Here is a 16,427-nt window from a genome sequence, read left to right as displayed (position 1 = left end):
AGGACACAGACGGGTTGGTCCAAGCAGTCAGAGATACTATGCAGATAGAGGAGGTCCCTAAACCACAGTCCAGACAGGACTTAATGTTCGGAGGACTGGTGGCCCGGAGACAGGTAGTGTTCCCTGTAAGTGAACACATCAAAACGATGGTCCAGGAGGAGTGGAAGGAGGCAGAGCGTCGACTGACACTCTCCCGAGACTTTAGAAGCGGACTGCCTTTTGATCCTGAGGAAACCCGGGCATGGGAGGAAATTCCTAAAATAGACGTCCCAGTCGCTAAAGTTACCAAAAAGACGGCTATCCCATTCGAGGACTCATCAGGTCTTCGAGACCCGATGGATAGGAAGGCAGACGTCTTATTAAAAAGAGCGTGGGAGACGTCGGCGGCTCTTATTAGGGCCAACATAGCAGCCACCTCGGTGGCCAGATCTATGTTTTTGTGGATGGGGCAGTTGGAAGAGCATCTAACCAACAAGACCCCTAGATCAGACATCCTAGCATCCCTTCCGCTCATGAAATCGGCTACGGCGTTCCTATCCGATACATCGGCCGAATCGGTAAGATTTGCAGCCAGAAACAGCTCCCTCTCCAACGCGGCCCGAAGAGCAGTCTGGCTCAAATCCTGGTCAGGGGACAACGCTTCAAAAACTAAGTTATGCGCCATCCCCTTCTCGGGCCTGAGGGTATTCGGGCCAGCCCTAGATAACATTCTAGAGTCGGTGTCCGATAAAAAGAAGGGATTCCCGGAGGAAAAACCCAGGCGGCCCCAGCCCTTTCGGAGAGGCCCCTTTCCTAGGAGGCAGACCGAGTTCAGGGGTCGGGCAAGGTCTAGAAGAGGCTCCTATAAAGGCTCCTTCAGCCAGACCGGAAGGGACAGAGGTCCCCCATTCTCATCAACCTCTAGATCAGGGAGGCAATGACGCCATAGGCATTGGGGGGAGACTTCGCCACTTCGCAACAAACTGGTCCCGAGTTACCCACAATCAGTGGGTTCTCAAAACCATCGCGAAAGGCTACAACATAGAACTTTATTCGCCTCCCCCCGAAAGATATATTACCCCCACTGTCGTCCTGGAAGACTCCGCAATGTGGACGGATCTTCAGGACATGGTAAAATCAAAGGTCATAGTACCAGTTCCCCCGTCAGAAAGAGGGAAAGGGCACTATTCGTCCCTGTTCTCGATCACAAAGCCGTCCGGCGAGGCCCGTACCATCATAAACCTGAAACCACTGAATGCCTGGGTCAGGTACAAGAGATTCCGGATGGAATCGGTCCGATCCGCAACCCTGCTGATAGATCGGGACGCCGTCATGTGCACCCTAGACCTAAAGAAGGCCTACTACCAGGTCCCTATCCATCCTTCATCCCAGAGGCTGCTAAGGTTTGCGGTCAGTTTACCAGCCCGGACCTGCCACTTCCAGTTTCAGTGTCTTCCATTCGGGTTGGCCTCCGCTCCCAGAATCTTTACAAAGCTGGTGGGAGAAGTAGTGGCCTACCTGAGAGATCAGGGTATTGTGATCATACCCTATCTAGACGACTTCCTACTGGTGGCAAGATCCAGGGAAGCGCTTGTTCGCGACAGAAACCGAGCGACTACGGTAATGGAGTTCCTTGGATGGGTGATCAATTGGGAGAAGTCGAACATCAGGCCAGAAACCAGGAAAATATTTCTCGGGGTCCTCCTAGACTCAACCGACAGAATATCCTGGCTACCCGAACAGAAGCAGAAGATTATTCAGACCAGAACCAGAAACCTGCTGAGACGTCAGTGCTCCATAAGAGAGGCGATGGAGGTCCTGGGCCTCATGACGGCCTGCATCCAGTGCGTCCGATGGGCACAATTCCACTCAAGATCACTGCAGAAAGAGATCCTTGCGAGGTGGGACAGAAGTCAGGCCTCGCTAGACAGACCCCTAAGGCTGCCAGAACAAGTAAGAGAGTCCCTTCGGTGGTGGACACGGTCCAGAAACCTTCAGGTGGGCGTACTTTGGACAGCCTCTCCATACGTGGTAGTCACCACGGACGCCAGTGTGTGGGGCTGGGGAGCCCACATAGAAGGGAGAATCTTCCAGGGGAAATGGCCAGTAGACATCAAGACCAGATCCTCCAATTTCAGAGAACTCTACGCGGTCTGGGAAGCGCTACGGCGGAACCGGTCGATACTAGTGAATCGTCACGTCCGTATTCTATCCGACAATATGACGACAGTGGCATTCCTGAAGCACCAGGGAGGGCCCAGACATCAACCACTACAGGACCTAGCGGAAAAAATATTCGCTTGGGCAGAAAGAACAGTCCAATCAGTGACCGCGGTACACCTAGAGGGTTCCCAAAACGAAGTAGCAGACTACTTGAGCAGACAACGGATCCGCTCGACGGAATGGGAACTGAACGAAGAGATCTTCAACCATCTCTGTCAGCGTTGGGGGACCCCCAGCATAGATCTCTTCGCAAGCCGAAAGAATTCAAAAGTCCCCAGGTTCTATTCCCTGAATCCGATGGACCACCCAGAGGGTGTGGATGCCCTGAGTCAGACCTGGGGAGAATCCCTCTCCTACGCATTCCCGCCACTGGCCCTCATACCGGCAGTGCTCAGGAAGATACGCGAGGACCACGCGCGAGTGATGCTGATCGCTCCATACTGGCCAAAGAGAAGCTGGTTTCCCCTTCTAGGAGCCATGGCAGTCGGAAATCCAGTCGAGCTACCCCTGTGGAAGGACATCATCCACCAGGGCCCGATCTACCATCCAAACCCAGCAAGACTTCATCTATCGGCTTGGATCCTGAGAGGGACATCCTGAAGTCAAAAGGACTGTCGGACCAGGTCATATCCACCCTACTGGCCAGTAGGAAACCGGTGACATCCGCAATCTATAGAAGGATATGGAAAAGATTCTGTCTGGAAGGCGGCAGGTCCGATCTCGTGGCAGGCAGCCCTGACCTCCCTAGCATACTAAGTTTTTTGCAGGCAGGTTTTAATAAAGGCCTTAAACCTAGTACTCTAAAGGTCCAGATTTCAGCCTTAAGCGCCTTCTTCGATTACCAGCTAGCTTCACATCCCTGGGTAATAAGATTTATAAAAGCCACGCAGCGCCTGCGCCCCACGATTAGGCAGCTCACCCCGCCTTGGGACCTGGGCCTGGTACTCAGGTTTCTCTGTACAGACCCCTATGCTCTAGACGAGAAAATAACCATCTCTGCCCTTACCCGTAAAACGGCCTTCCTAGTAGCCATTACCACGGCCAAAAGAATAGGGGAGATCCAGGCCCTGTCCACTAAGGACCCATATTTACAGATAAGAGAGGATAGTATAATCCTAAGGTTAGACCCGGCATTTACCCCGAAGGTAGTCTCCTCAAAGAATCTAAACCAGGAGGTAGTGTTACCATCGTTCTGCGACAATCCCCGTAATAAAAAAGAACAGCGCCTTCACTCGCTGGACGTGAGGCGCGCGGTGCTAGACTATCTAGAAGCCACCAATAGCTGGCGCATCGACCCAAACTTGTTCATCCTCTTTGGGGGTAAAAATAAGGGGAAGAAAGCCTCTAAGGCGTCTATCGCGCGCTGGATTACCTCGGTAATCTCTGACGCCTACCAAGCCGAAGGCGTTAGCCCGCCAGGGTCCATAAAAGCCCACTCTACAAGGGCGGTATCAGCCTCATGGGCGGAACGGGCGGGGGCCTCGGTTGACCAAATCTGTAGAGCAGCAACCTGGGCCAATCTAAATACATTCTGCAAGCACTATAAGCTTGACGTGCTGGCTGGTCAGCAGACCGCTTTCGGGAGAAAAGTTCTCCAGGCGGTAATCCCACCCTGAGGAGGTGCTTTGGTACTCTCCATGGTGCTGTCAGGTGGACGTCCTGGAAAATAGGTATTAGACCTACCGGTAATGATGTTTCCAGGAGTCCATCCTGACAGCACGGGTACTTCCCTCCCTGTTATGTTATGCTATGTTGTATTTCGACATGTCATATGCTGTAATATGATTATTTCATTAAACTGTTATTAGCATCATTCACCTTGCGGTACTTGTCAAATCACTGAGGAAGAGGGGGTGGGACGTGACCTTTAACCTCTCGTGTGTTTCCTGTCCCTGTAAGGAGGAGGAGGACGTCCTCCATGGTGCTGTCAGGATGGACTCCTGGAAACATCATTACCGGTAGGTCTAATACCTATTTTTTGGTATTATCTTCATTTAATTTGTCTTAAATGAAAAAACACAAAGAATTGTCCTAAAGCCAAATTGGATATAATTCCACACCAAACACAAAAAAGAGGGTAGACAAAAGTATTGGCACTGCTTGAAAAATCATGTGATGCTTCTCTAATTTGTGTAATTAACAGCACCTGTAACTTACCTGTGGCACCTAACAGGTGTTGGCAATAACTAAATCACACTTGCAGCCAGTTGACATGGATTAAAGTTGACTCAACCTCTGTCCTGTGTCCTTGTGTGTACCACATTGAGCATGGAGAAAAGAAAGCAGACCAAAGAACTCTCTGAGGACTTGAGAAACCAAATTGTGAGGAAGCATGAGCAATCTCAAGGCTACAAGTCCATCTCCAAAGACCTGAATGTCATCAAGAAGTTTAAAGCCCATGGCACTGTGGCTAACCTCACTAGATGTGGACGGAAAAGAAAAATTGACAAGAGATTTCAACACAAGATTGTGCGGATGTTGGATAAAGAACCTCGACTAACATCCAAACAAGTTCAAGCTGCCCTGCAGTCCGAGGGTACAACAGTGTCAACCCTTACTATCCGTCGGCGTCTGAATGAAAAGGCACTGTATGGTAGGAGACCCAGGAAGACCCCACTTCTTACCCCGAGACATAAAAAAGCCAGGCTGGAGTTTGCCAAAACTTACCTGAAAAAGCTTAAAACATTTTGGAAGAATGTTCTCTGGTCAGATGAGACAAAAGTAGAGCTTTTTGGGCAAAGGCATCAACATAGAGCTACAGGAGAAAAAGGCATTCAAAGAAAAGAACACGGTCCCTACAGTCAAACATGGCGGAGGTTCCCTGATGTTTTGGGGTTGCTTTGCTGCCTCTGGCACTGAACTGCTTGACCGTGTGCATGGCATTATGAAGTCTGAAGACTACAACAAATTTTGCAGCATAATGTAGGGCCCAGTGTGAAAAAGCTGGGTCTCCCTCAGAGGTCATGGGTCTTCCAGCAGGACAATGACCCAAAACACACTTCAAAAAGCAAGCACTAGAAAATGGTTTGAGAGAACGCACTGGAGACTTCTAAGGTGGCCAGCAATGAGTCCAGACCTGAATCCCATAGAACACCTGTGGAGAGATCTAAAAATGGCAGTTTGGAGAAGGCACCCTTCAAATATCAGGGACCTGTAGCAGTTTGCCAAAGAGTGGTCTAAAATTCCAGCAGAGCATTGTAAGAAACTCATTGATGGTTACCGGAAGCGGTTGGGGTCAGTTATTTTGGCTAAAGGTTGTGCAACCAAGTTTTAGGCTGAGGGTGCCAATACTTTTGTCTGGCCCATTTTTGGAGTTTTGTGTGAAATGATCAATGTTTTGCTTTTTGCTTCATTCTCTTTTGTGTTTTTTCATTTAAGACAAACTAAATGAAGATAATACCAAAGAATTTGTGTTTGCAATCATTTTCAGGAAGAAACCGAATATTATCTGACAGAATTGCAGGGGTGTCAATACTTTTGGCCACAACTGTATGTAGTAAGCTTTGATCTATTTCTGTATCTAAGTGGTAAGCTTAGTAATTTTAGTTATAGTCTCATATCCATGCAGTAAGCATTGTTTTGGTCCCACATCTATGCAGTAGGCTTGGTTTTGTTAATTAATATTTGCGAGTTAGCTTGGTACTGTTACTTTATCTATGTATTAACTTTGGTTGTGTTACTGTATCTATGTAATAAATATGGTTCAATTCCCATATCTATGTAGCAAGATTAGTTCTGATACAAATGTATGTAGCAAGCTTGGTTCTTTTACATTTCTGTGTAGTAGGCCTTGAGTGTTTTTGATCTATTGAGTCCTCTCAAAATTGAATTTTTTTGTTAGTTGGCTATAACTACATTTCTAATTGGAATGTTGCTGTTCATCTGAGATAGATAACTAATGATAAATTATGTGTTAATGAATGCACTGAATTACTCTATAGCACCTACAACAAATGCAAAATAAATAACAATTCAGTCATAATTCCTGTTCCTAAGTGTATGAGCTGTTACTAACAGTTTATTAATTTATCTGGGATTACACATGCTTGTGTGATTTCAAAATGAAAACCACATCAGTTTTCTTTTACTGATGAAAGCATTTAAATCTGCTTTTATCAGGAGGCTTGAAATCTAACTGCTGGTAGATAGCAAAGGTGAACAGGTAAAGGTGTTTTCCACGCTTTCAAAAGTGGTCCACCAATGCTTATACCTGTAAGAAAAAAGGAGCAGGTACCCACCATTCTCATGTTTAGCATCGGCTCTCTGGCAGTGCTCTGCTCTCTGTGAATTGGCTGCAGTGGTGACATCCCAAATATAGTGAACGGCACCACTGCATTTAATCACTGGGCTCAGTGGCTTTGTCGAGGTAGACAATTCAAGCGGCTGAGTTCAGTGATTAGCTGAAGTGGTAATGTCACAGGCCATAGGAGCGATTGAGAGCCAGCACTGGACTTGGGAAGGGTCAGATCCTATTCTATTTGCTATTTTATAGGCATAAAAGTAGTTTGCAACCACTTTACTTTGGTGGAAGTGAAAAATCCCTTTAATGACGGGCCATCATTCGTGGACCAGAGTTAGATTATTGTGAAACAAATTTTCCTAATACTCATTCATGATTTTCTTTCAGAGTAAATGCACCTTAACTGGAGAAAATTTTAGTGTTCTAAGTTACAATAGTTAGGTAATAGTTAACAGACTACTTAAAATAATGGTATTGAGTCTGACCCCTCCAGTTATTTACACCAGCAAAGAGATTTTTTTTTTAACTGGAAACATGTTTTCCTATATTCTGACATCTAAACCTTGGGTGCCTCTTATAGTATAGTGGATCCTATAGTTCGAAAAATAAAGTATATGTGCCACCACTCTTCGCTCCGCATGTCAGCTCCAGGATGGGAAGTTAAGTAAAAGGGAAAGCCCATCAGAAAGTTTACAATGGAGCCCTTACACTTCTAGTTAAGTTACTGACTGTATGGACAAAAGCACGGAGACACCTACACATTAGATCTAGAGGAGCTTTAATGACATCCTATTCTAATTCCATAGACAGTAATAGGGAGTTCGGCCTAAACCAGCTTCTATCTTCTGGGAATGCTTTCTAGAAGATTTTGAAGTTTTTCAGTGGAAATACAATATTTTCTCATTGATCCATAAGAGCTTTTGTGAGGTCAGACACTGATTATGGAACTAGAATCTCAGTTTTATTCATCCCAAAAGTTTGCTGGTGTTGAGAACACTAATGTGTGCGAGTCAAGTTCTCCGACACCAAACGCTCCCAACCATGACTTTAAGGACTGTGCACTGGGTCACAGTCGTGCTGGAACAGCAAAGGGCCTTTCCTAAACTGCACTCACTAAGTTGTAGGTAAACAATTGTCTAAAATATCTTAGTATGCTGAAGTATTAAGATTTCTCTTCATCGAAATTGAGGGGCCTCAGACATTCCCTGAAAAAGAACCCTAAAGAAATCATCAATTCTCCACCAAACTTTACAGCTGGCACAATGTAGTCAAACAGGTAACACCCCCTTGACTTTTGCCTAACCTAGACTTATCCACCAGACACCCATTATCAAGAAGTGTGATTCCACAGAGCACATTTCTACTACTCCAGAATCCGGTGAAGACAAACTTTTCATCACTTTATCCATCATTTGCCGTTGTGCTTGGTGATGTAAGGCTCATATGCAACTGTTAAGACATGGAAACCCATGCCATGAAGCTTGCAGATCAGTTTTTGTACTGATGTTAATATCAGAGTAGGTTCAGTGCTCTGCAGTTGAGTCAGCAGAGTGTTGCTTTTTTGTGCCACAGCACTTGGTGTGGTGACCTCGCTATGTAACTTTACATGGTCTACCATTACATGAACTGACTTGTGATGGTGGCATCCAATCACAATACAATCTACAATAGTACACTCAAATTCAGATAGATGTTTAGAATGAGCCGTTCTTTCACAAATGTTAGTAAAGGCAGAGTGCATGGCTAGAGGCTTGATTTTATAATCAATTGGCAATCTGATTGAATGAAAAAACCTGAATTCAGTGAGTGAGACATAAGCTCCATTACATTTGTATAGTCTGTGTTTTGGGTGCAGCAGTGACGTCTGTCATGTCGACAGCGCACATAACAGACCAAGTCAATCATTGAGCTCAGTGGTTTTGCTGGTTCTTCTGATGTAGACCGCACAAGCTTCTAAGATCAGTGATTAGCTGCAGTGGTGATGTGCACTGTTGAAGTGATGTAACCACTGTAGCCAAAGTATGAAAGCGTTTGGAGACCACTTTTCTTAAAGTGGAAAACCTCTTTAAAGGGAACCTGTCACCCCCCCAGGCGTTTTTAAGTGAAAGAGCCACCTTGTGCAGCACTAATGCTGCATTCTGTCAAGGTGGCTCTTTTATTTAGCGTCCCTTCCACCGCCGAAATAAGCGTTTTTAAAATTGGTCAGACATACCTGATATATGACAGGGGGACAGGTCTTTCCACCCTAGACAGACGCCTCACATACATCAGTCATGTCCTGCTTTTGAATTTGGCCCATCTCCTCAGCGTTCATTTCTTTTCCTCGCGCCTGCGCTGTAATATTCTGATGTCACCACAGGTCTTGCTGCCCTGCCTAGCTCCGCCCATACGGGTCACATCGTGCTGATGTCATCACAGGTCCTGCTGCACCACTGCTCTGGTGAGCTCTGCCCCTACTGGTGACATGGTGCTGACATCATCACAGGTCCTGCTGCACCACTGCTCTGGTGAGCTCTGCCCCTACTGGTCACATGGTGCTGACATCACAGGTCCTGCTGCACCACTGAAAGAATATTACAGCGCATGCAGGAGAAAAATAAATGAACGCTGAGGAGGTGGCGCCAAATTCAAAAGCTGGAACATGACTGACGTATGTGAAGCGTCTGTGTCCAGGGGGGAAAGACCTGCCCCCCTGTCAAATATCAGGTATATCTGACCAATTTTAAAAACTATTATTTTGGCGGTGGAAGGGATGCTAAATAAAAGAGCCACCTTGACAGAATGCAGCATTAGTGCTGCACAAGGTGGCTCTTTTACTTAAAAACGCCTGTGGGGGGTGACAGGTTCCCTTTAACCTGCTACATCTACTCTTCATCTACACTTTAATATTCATATGGTTCAGATTTTAAAATCCACAGTGTGACAATTCCTTGTCCAGAAGACATTGGCAGATTTTATCCTTTGCAACACAAAAAGGTGAAATTTGAATACCAACACAAAAGACTGAGCAAACAAAAGGAAAATATTATAGAGACACACTCCAAAACTAATCTATCAACCAACATATGAAAATGAGTGCACACAGAGGCCTCATAAAAAGATTTAAATACAGAAGACATACATATACTAAAACAGAATGTTCCTAGAAGTGGCACCAGTAACATGTACAAAATAAGAGATGTAAAGTAACACGGCAGATTCCAAACAGGACAAAGGACCCCATCAACATAATAATTCAAGTCCGCTAACAAGTGTCATGACTGATACAAAATAGTTTAATGAAAAAATGCATAAGGTAAGTAGCCTGACGAAGCCTCTGGGTGAAACGTGCGTTGGGGCAGGTGGACCAGGAAGCATGTACCAGACCCCCCCCCCCCCCCTTTTCACTGACATAGCAGCTTTTGGGCAAGTACTTACCTTATGCATTTTTTTCATTAAACTATTTAGTATCAGTCATGACACTTGTTAGTTGTCTTGAATTATTACGTTGATGGGGTCCTTTGTCCTTTTTGGAATCTGTCGTGTTACTTTACATCTCTTACTTTGTACATGTTACTGGTGCCACTTCTAGGAACATTCTGTTTTAGTATATGTATGTCTTTTGTATTTAAATTTTATCAAAGTATATTTAATAAATTGTTAGATTTTGAGACCGTTGTGTGCACTCGTTTTCATATGTTGGTTGGTAAAAAGGTGACTTTGTAGCAAATCTTCAGCAAAACTTGAAACAGATTTTTTTCTGTCCACAGGCAGCTGATAACACTGCACAAAAATCTATAGCAACTCATCTACATGTGAACATACCCTTATATTTGCATGTTTTTACTCTAACTTTTATAACAGAAAAACCAAACATACGGATGGTTTGGCCATGGTGCAGGATTTACACATGTGGCACTTCTTAGTAATCTGCATGCTTGTCAGCATAAGGAGCATTGTGGAGAAGTGTGCACAAAGCAGGAATGAGCGAGCCATGTAACTTGAAGGACATTTACATCTTTGCCATGTATCCTGTCTGGCAAGAAATGTTCTGTTTCTTCCTTTTTTTAAGAACTGCATTAAAGATACTTGTTTCTAGTTTAATGGTGCAAAGAAATGTACACAATTTTTAAGACTTCTTCACAGAGGCATGACAGTTGTTCTGGAGCTTCCTCAGATGTGATCCATATGTTTCATGTGTTAGGAAGTTATTTTCCTGTCTGGTACTATTGAGCATCACAGCTTAGTGGCCATCTGCTGGGTTAACTATTTACATAACCAGGGGAAATGTAGCAATTTTTGCTATATATTATATATATTTTTTTTTTTTTTTTTTTTTTTTTAGATCACAAGAATTCACTTATTCTCTCGACCAGTGGTCTTCAACCTGTCGCTCTCCAACTATAATACAACGTCTAGAATACTCTTGACATACTGGAAGTCATAGATGTGAACAGGTTGGAGATAACTGCTCTACACCAACTGAAGTGAACTTGAAACTGCACTAGCTAATCAAACTAATGTATGCAAAAAGGTTAAATGTATATCTTTGTACCATGTTAGCCAGTAGATAGAAAAATATTCAGAATTGAAAGTCCTTATCAACCACTGAGGACTCTCAATTCTGGATATTTTTGCAAAAAGTATAGACATTACTGTTTTGCATACTTTATGAGGTATATAAAGCCTCCATTCTGCATAACACGTACTATCTTTACTCATATATAATCAGGTCAGAACAGACCACAAACCGCGTCCAATATCTACTGTAAATAATAAAATAAGATTTTTAAGACAGTCTCATCTCTCTTACCTCTAAAACACCCATCCTTGTTTGCATATACTCCAAAAAGGAATTCTGAACTTGGGAGTTAACTACAGTGAGAACAGAAAGAAGGACACAGGCCATAATCCGTGCCATCTTTGGCTTCCTTCTTGGTTGATTTGTATAGGATTCTTATTCCAGCAGACTTTCTCTTGCCGATTGTGAAAAGACTTTGGGCACTGTTGTGTTCTCCTGCACGGGTTCCAGCTCACAACTTTGGAATGCCTGGCTACTTTTCCTTGTGGGAGGGATTTCTGACACAGCAAAGCTCCATTCTCCACATATAATGATATCCAGATGCAAAACAATTGCCAAATATTCTCAAGAACCCTTTCTTTACAAAGCTGTAGTATAAAAAAAGTAGGCGATTCTGAAATATATTTCCACTATGTGTGCATTATGCACAAGTGAGAAATTAAATCAGTATAAATTAGAAGAAAATGTGTACTGAGCTACACTACACTTAGAAATTGTCTAAAATAGAATTGCAAAAGTAATTAAAAGGGTTAAGGCTGGGACTACATGGTGAATCTGGCTATGAACATCCAGTCACCTGCATTGCTCTGGGATGTAACAGCAGCCCATCTTTGGCCAAGCAACCTTTGTTGTGGCCATAGTCACAATGTAGCCACAGTCTAAAAATGTTCCTAAAATTCCCAATTATATTAGTTTCTTAGAATATTTTTCATATCACCCTTCAATAAAAGTCTATATATATAAAACTGTGTGTGTCACCAACAAATCACGAAGCATCTTTCATTTCACTAGAGCTGTTCAAAAGAAGCTGAGCTGCAATTGGTTGCTATGAGCAACAGTTTTCCTTGCAACCAATCACTAAGCATCTCTCATTTCACCAGAGCTGGTTAAAAGAAGCTGAGCTGTGATTGGTTGCTATGAGCAAGTTTTCCAACTTGACAACACCTCAGCAGACACTGACATGGTGAGAGAAATCTAGCATCCCTGGGAACATAAGCTCCCAGACATTGTCTGCCCCCCAGAAAGGAGCAGAGAACACATGACAGAAATGAACCCCCCCCCCCGTGCCCATATCCCCATCACATATCCTCTATTCTATAGGCACATCTTCCCTATTAAAGGGATCATTGGTATGGAAGTCAGAGCAAATCCATCCAGCACTTTGGTTTTGACCACAGGCCTCTCTTAAAGGGATCCCCGGTATGGAAGTTAGGACTGTTCCACTCATCTCTGTGGTTCTGACTCCAGGCTCTCTTAAAGGGATCATTGGTATGGAAGTGAGGGCAAATCCACTCTGCGCATTATTGACCCCAGACCTTTCTTAAAGGGATCTCCGGTATGGAAGTCGGGGCAAAGCCATCCAGCGCTTTGGTTCTGATCCCAGGCCTCTCTTAAAGGGATCCCTAGTATGAAAGTCAGGGCAATTGCCTTCTAATGCTCTGGTACTGACCCCAGGCTCTCTTAAAGGGATCTCCTGTATGGACGTTAGGGTAAATCCCTCAGCGCTCTGATTCTCCCCCCAGGCTTCTATTAAAGGAATCTTTGGTATAGAAGTCAGGGCAAATCCACTCAGTGCTCTTGTTCTGACACCAGGCCTCTCTTAAAGGGATCCCCGGTATTGAAGTTATGACCGTTCCGTTCAGCGTTCTGGTTCTGACCCCAGGCTGATGGGACGATGTGGGTAGTAGTCTGGTGGCTCTGGCTGACGGGATGATGTGGGATATTAGGGGTAGTAGTCCGGTGGCTCTGGCTGACGGGATGATGTGGGATATTAGGGGTAGTAGTCTGGTTTCTCTGGCTGACGGGATGATGTGGGATATTAGGGGTAGTAGTCCAGCGGCTGTGATGGGATGATGTGGGATATTAGGGGTAGTAGTCCGGTGGCTCTGGCTGACGGGACGATGTGGGATATTAGGGGTAGTAGTCCGGTGGCTCTGGCTGACGGGACGATGTGGGATATTAGGGGTAGTAGTCCGGTAGCTCTGGCTGACGGGATGATGTCGGATATTAGGGTATGTGCACACGGCGTGGATTCTGTTGCGGTTCTGCAGCGTTTCTGCACCTGCGGGTCCGCAGCAGATTCTGCTGCGTTGTACAGTACCTTTTATTTCCTATGGAAATAAAAAAAAAAGCTGTGCACATGCTGCGTTTTTTTCCGTGCGGTTTACAAACCGCAGCATGTCAATTGTTTGGTGCAGAAACGCTGCAGTTTTACACCTCATCCATTGAGGTGTAAAGCCGCAGATAAACCGCAGGACTTTTGTCCTGCGGATTTACCTGCGGTTTTCTCTACAAAATCTGCAAAGGCAAAAAACTACGTGTGCACATAGCCCCATTCACTATAAGGCTATGTGGAGTGGGCAGGGCTATACACTCAGCTTTATGTACTGTATATATAGATATACAGTGGGGCAAAAAAGTATTTAGTCAGTCAGCAATAGTGCAAGTTCCACCACTTAAAAAGATGAGAGGCGTCTGTAATTTACATCATAGGTAGACCTCAACTATGGGAGACAAACTGAGGAAAAAAAAAATCCAGAAAATCACATTGTCTGTTTTTTTTCATTTTATTTGCATATTATGGTGGAAAATAAGTATTTGGTCAGAAACAAAATTTCATCTCAATACTTTGTGATATATCCTTTGTTGGCAATGACAGAGGTCAAACGTTTTCTGTAAGTCTTCACAAGGTTGCCACACACTGTTGTTGGTATGTTGGCCCATTCCTCCATGCAGATCTCCTCTAGAGCAGTGATGTTTTTGGCTTTTCGCTTGGCAACACGGACTTTCAACTCCCTCCAAAGGTTTTCTATAGGGTTGAGATCTGGAGACTGGCTAGGCCACTCCAGGACCTTGAAATGCTTCTTACGAAGCCACTCCTTCGTTGCCCTGGTGGTGTGCTTTGGATCATTGTCATGTTGAAAGACCCAGCCACGTTTCATATTCAATGCCCTTGCTGATGGAAGGAGGTTTGCACTGAAAATCTCACGATACATGGCCCCATTCATTCTTTCATGTACCCGGATCAGTCGTCCTGGCCCCTTTGCAGAGAAACAGCCCCAAAGCATGATGTTTCCACCACCATGCTTTACAGTAGGTATGGTGTTTGATGGATGGAAGTTCCAGTTTGGTTTCATCAGACCATAGGACATTCTCCCAAAACTCCTCTGGATCATCCAAATGCTCTCTAGCAAACTTCAGATGGGCCCGGACATGTACAGGCTTAAGCAGTGGGACACGTCTGGCACTGCAGGATCTGAGTCCATGGTGGCGTAGTGTGTTACTTATGGTAGGCCTTGTTACATTGGTCCCAGCTCTCTGCAGTTCATTCACTAGGTCCCCCCGCGTGGTTCTGGGATTTTTGCTCACCGTTCTTGTGATCATTCTGACCCCACGGGGTGGGATTTTGCGTGGAGCACCAGATCGAGGGAGATTATCAGTGGTCTTGTATGTCTTCCATTTTCTAATTATTGCTCCCACAGTTGATTTCTTCACTCCAAGCTGGTTGGCTATTGCAGATTCAGTCTTCCCAGCCTGGTGCAGGGCTACAATTTTGTTTCTGGTGTCCTTTGACAGCTCTTTGGTCTTCACCATAGTGGAGTTTGGAGGCAGACTGTTTGAGGGTGTGCACAGGTGTCTTTTTATACTGATAACAAGTTTAAACAGGTGCCATTACTACAGGTAATGAGTGGAGGAAAGAGGAGACTCTTAAAGAAGAAGTTACAGGTCTGTGAGAGCCAGAAATCTTGATTGCTTGTTTCTGACCAAATACTTATTTTCCACCATAATATGCAAATAAAAGGAAAAAAAAACAGACAATGTGATTTTCTGGATTTTTTTTTTCTCAGTTTGTCTCCCATAGTTGAGGTCTACCTATGATGTAAATTACAGACGCCTCTCATCTTTTTAAGTGGTGGAACTTGCACTATTGCTGACTGACTAAATACTTTTTTGCCCCACTGTAATCATTATAATTTGTTATAACTAACCGTAGTTAGTTACTATGCCCAGGCAGCGCCGGGCTCTTCAGCTTGTGAGAAATAATTTAGAAAATTAAAATAAAGGAGTTTGTTTTAATTTAATTTTAATATGCTAAACTACAAGTACACAATCCTGAATCAATATCTGTAATTTCTCTTCTAATGGGTGCTCTTTAATGTAAAATAGATTATTGTGTCGGAGCCCCTAAATCCCCAATGACACAAGATGGAACTATAAATAATGGAAACATAAACTACATTGATCTGTATGAATGAAAAATAGTGTGGCCATAATTAAAGCTATATGGAAGACAAACTGGGAATAGTTGCTGCCATGTTTAGCGCTGTGGGAGTTCTGGCAACACGGAGAGGAAAAGACATTGTGGCTATTAATTTCAGGCATCTTTCCCATCCGTACTGCAGATGTGAAGGATAGAAAAAAAATGCGGTTTTAAAGAAAAGAATAAGCTTCTAAGCTAGAAATATACATCATGTTTAAATGTAAACTTTAAGGCAAGTTATATATAAGCTATTGCTATAAGATAACCACAACACATTTGCGGTTGAGATTAAACATTAAATTATCATATTTATTAAGTTATTCATTCCATATAGAAACTGGTTAACAGTTCACAAAACTCTCTGCTGGTTTTTGGAATTTTTGGGAAACTTTGCAGGAACAGTAAGCTTAAATTAACGAGTGGGAAGACGTTCAGATAAATATCAGTTATTGGTCGCCCATGACAGCACCACCTGAGAGAGGGGATCCGCCCTTCAGGAACAGGAAACCTACAAATACAAAAGGGCGGCACCTCTCCCACGCATCAGTTGGTTTCCTGTTCCTAGAGGACGGGACTTCCTTCAGATCGTCCATCATGGAGTCGCCGAGGGATTCCCAGGCCGGCTGACCGACCCAGGTAGCGAGGGGGTCTCCTACCTCGGTCAAGCTCGGGTCCCTGGAAGCGCCACGGTGGGGCCGGGTAGGTCTCCACGACGGTGGTGAGAGCAGGTGGAGCCAGGAGTCCGGTGGACAGCCGCCTCCATATTGCCACACCAGGAGGTATGTATGTCCCGGGCCCCTCCTGGTGCGCTCTCCCCGGGGTCCGCTCTCTCTTCCGGGCCGGCGGTGGCGCCCGGTCGGCGGGCGCAGGCGGCGCGTGTGGGGGGGCTGTGGCCTGGCCTGAGCCGGGGGCGCCATGCCGGCTCCTTCTGCGCATACCCGCAG

At 44.8% G+C, this 16,427-nt stretch overlaps 1 protein-coding gene across 3 annotated transcripts in view; it reads right to left on the bottom strand.

The window, feature by feature from the left end:
• Positions 1 to 16,427, bottom strand: part of OLFML3 (olfactomedin like 3) — an 85,041-nt gene that overhangs the window by 55,312 nt on the left and 13,302 nt on the right. For 2 of the 3 annotated variants that reach the window (XM_073587073.1, XM_073587074.1), the window contains exon 2: positions 11,235 to 11,590. The exons of the other annotated variant lie outside the window; for it this stretch is intronic. In XM_073587073.1, coding sequence (XP_073443174.1) covers positions 11,235 to 11,342 — 108 coding nt within the window. In that variant the 5' untranslated portion in view covers positions 11,343 to 11,590. The remainder of the gene's footprint in view (positions 1 to 11,234; positions 11,591 to 16,427) is intronic. 3 annotated transcript variants of the gene reach the window in all.

Source organism: Dendrobates tinctorius, unplaced genomic scaffold (assembly GCF_039654945.1).
Source record: "Dendrobates tinctorius isolate UK_male_01 unplaced genomic scaffold, ASM3965494v1 ptg000098l, whole genome shotgun sequence".
NCBI classification, from domain to species: domain Eukaryota; kingdom Metazoa; phylum Chordata; class Amphibia; order Anura; family Dendrobatidae; genus Dendrobates; species Dendrobates tinctorius.
This window is presented reverse-complemented; position numbering and strand designations above follow the sequence as displayed.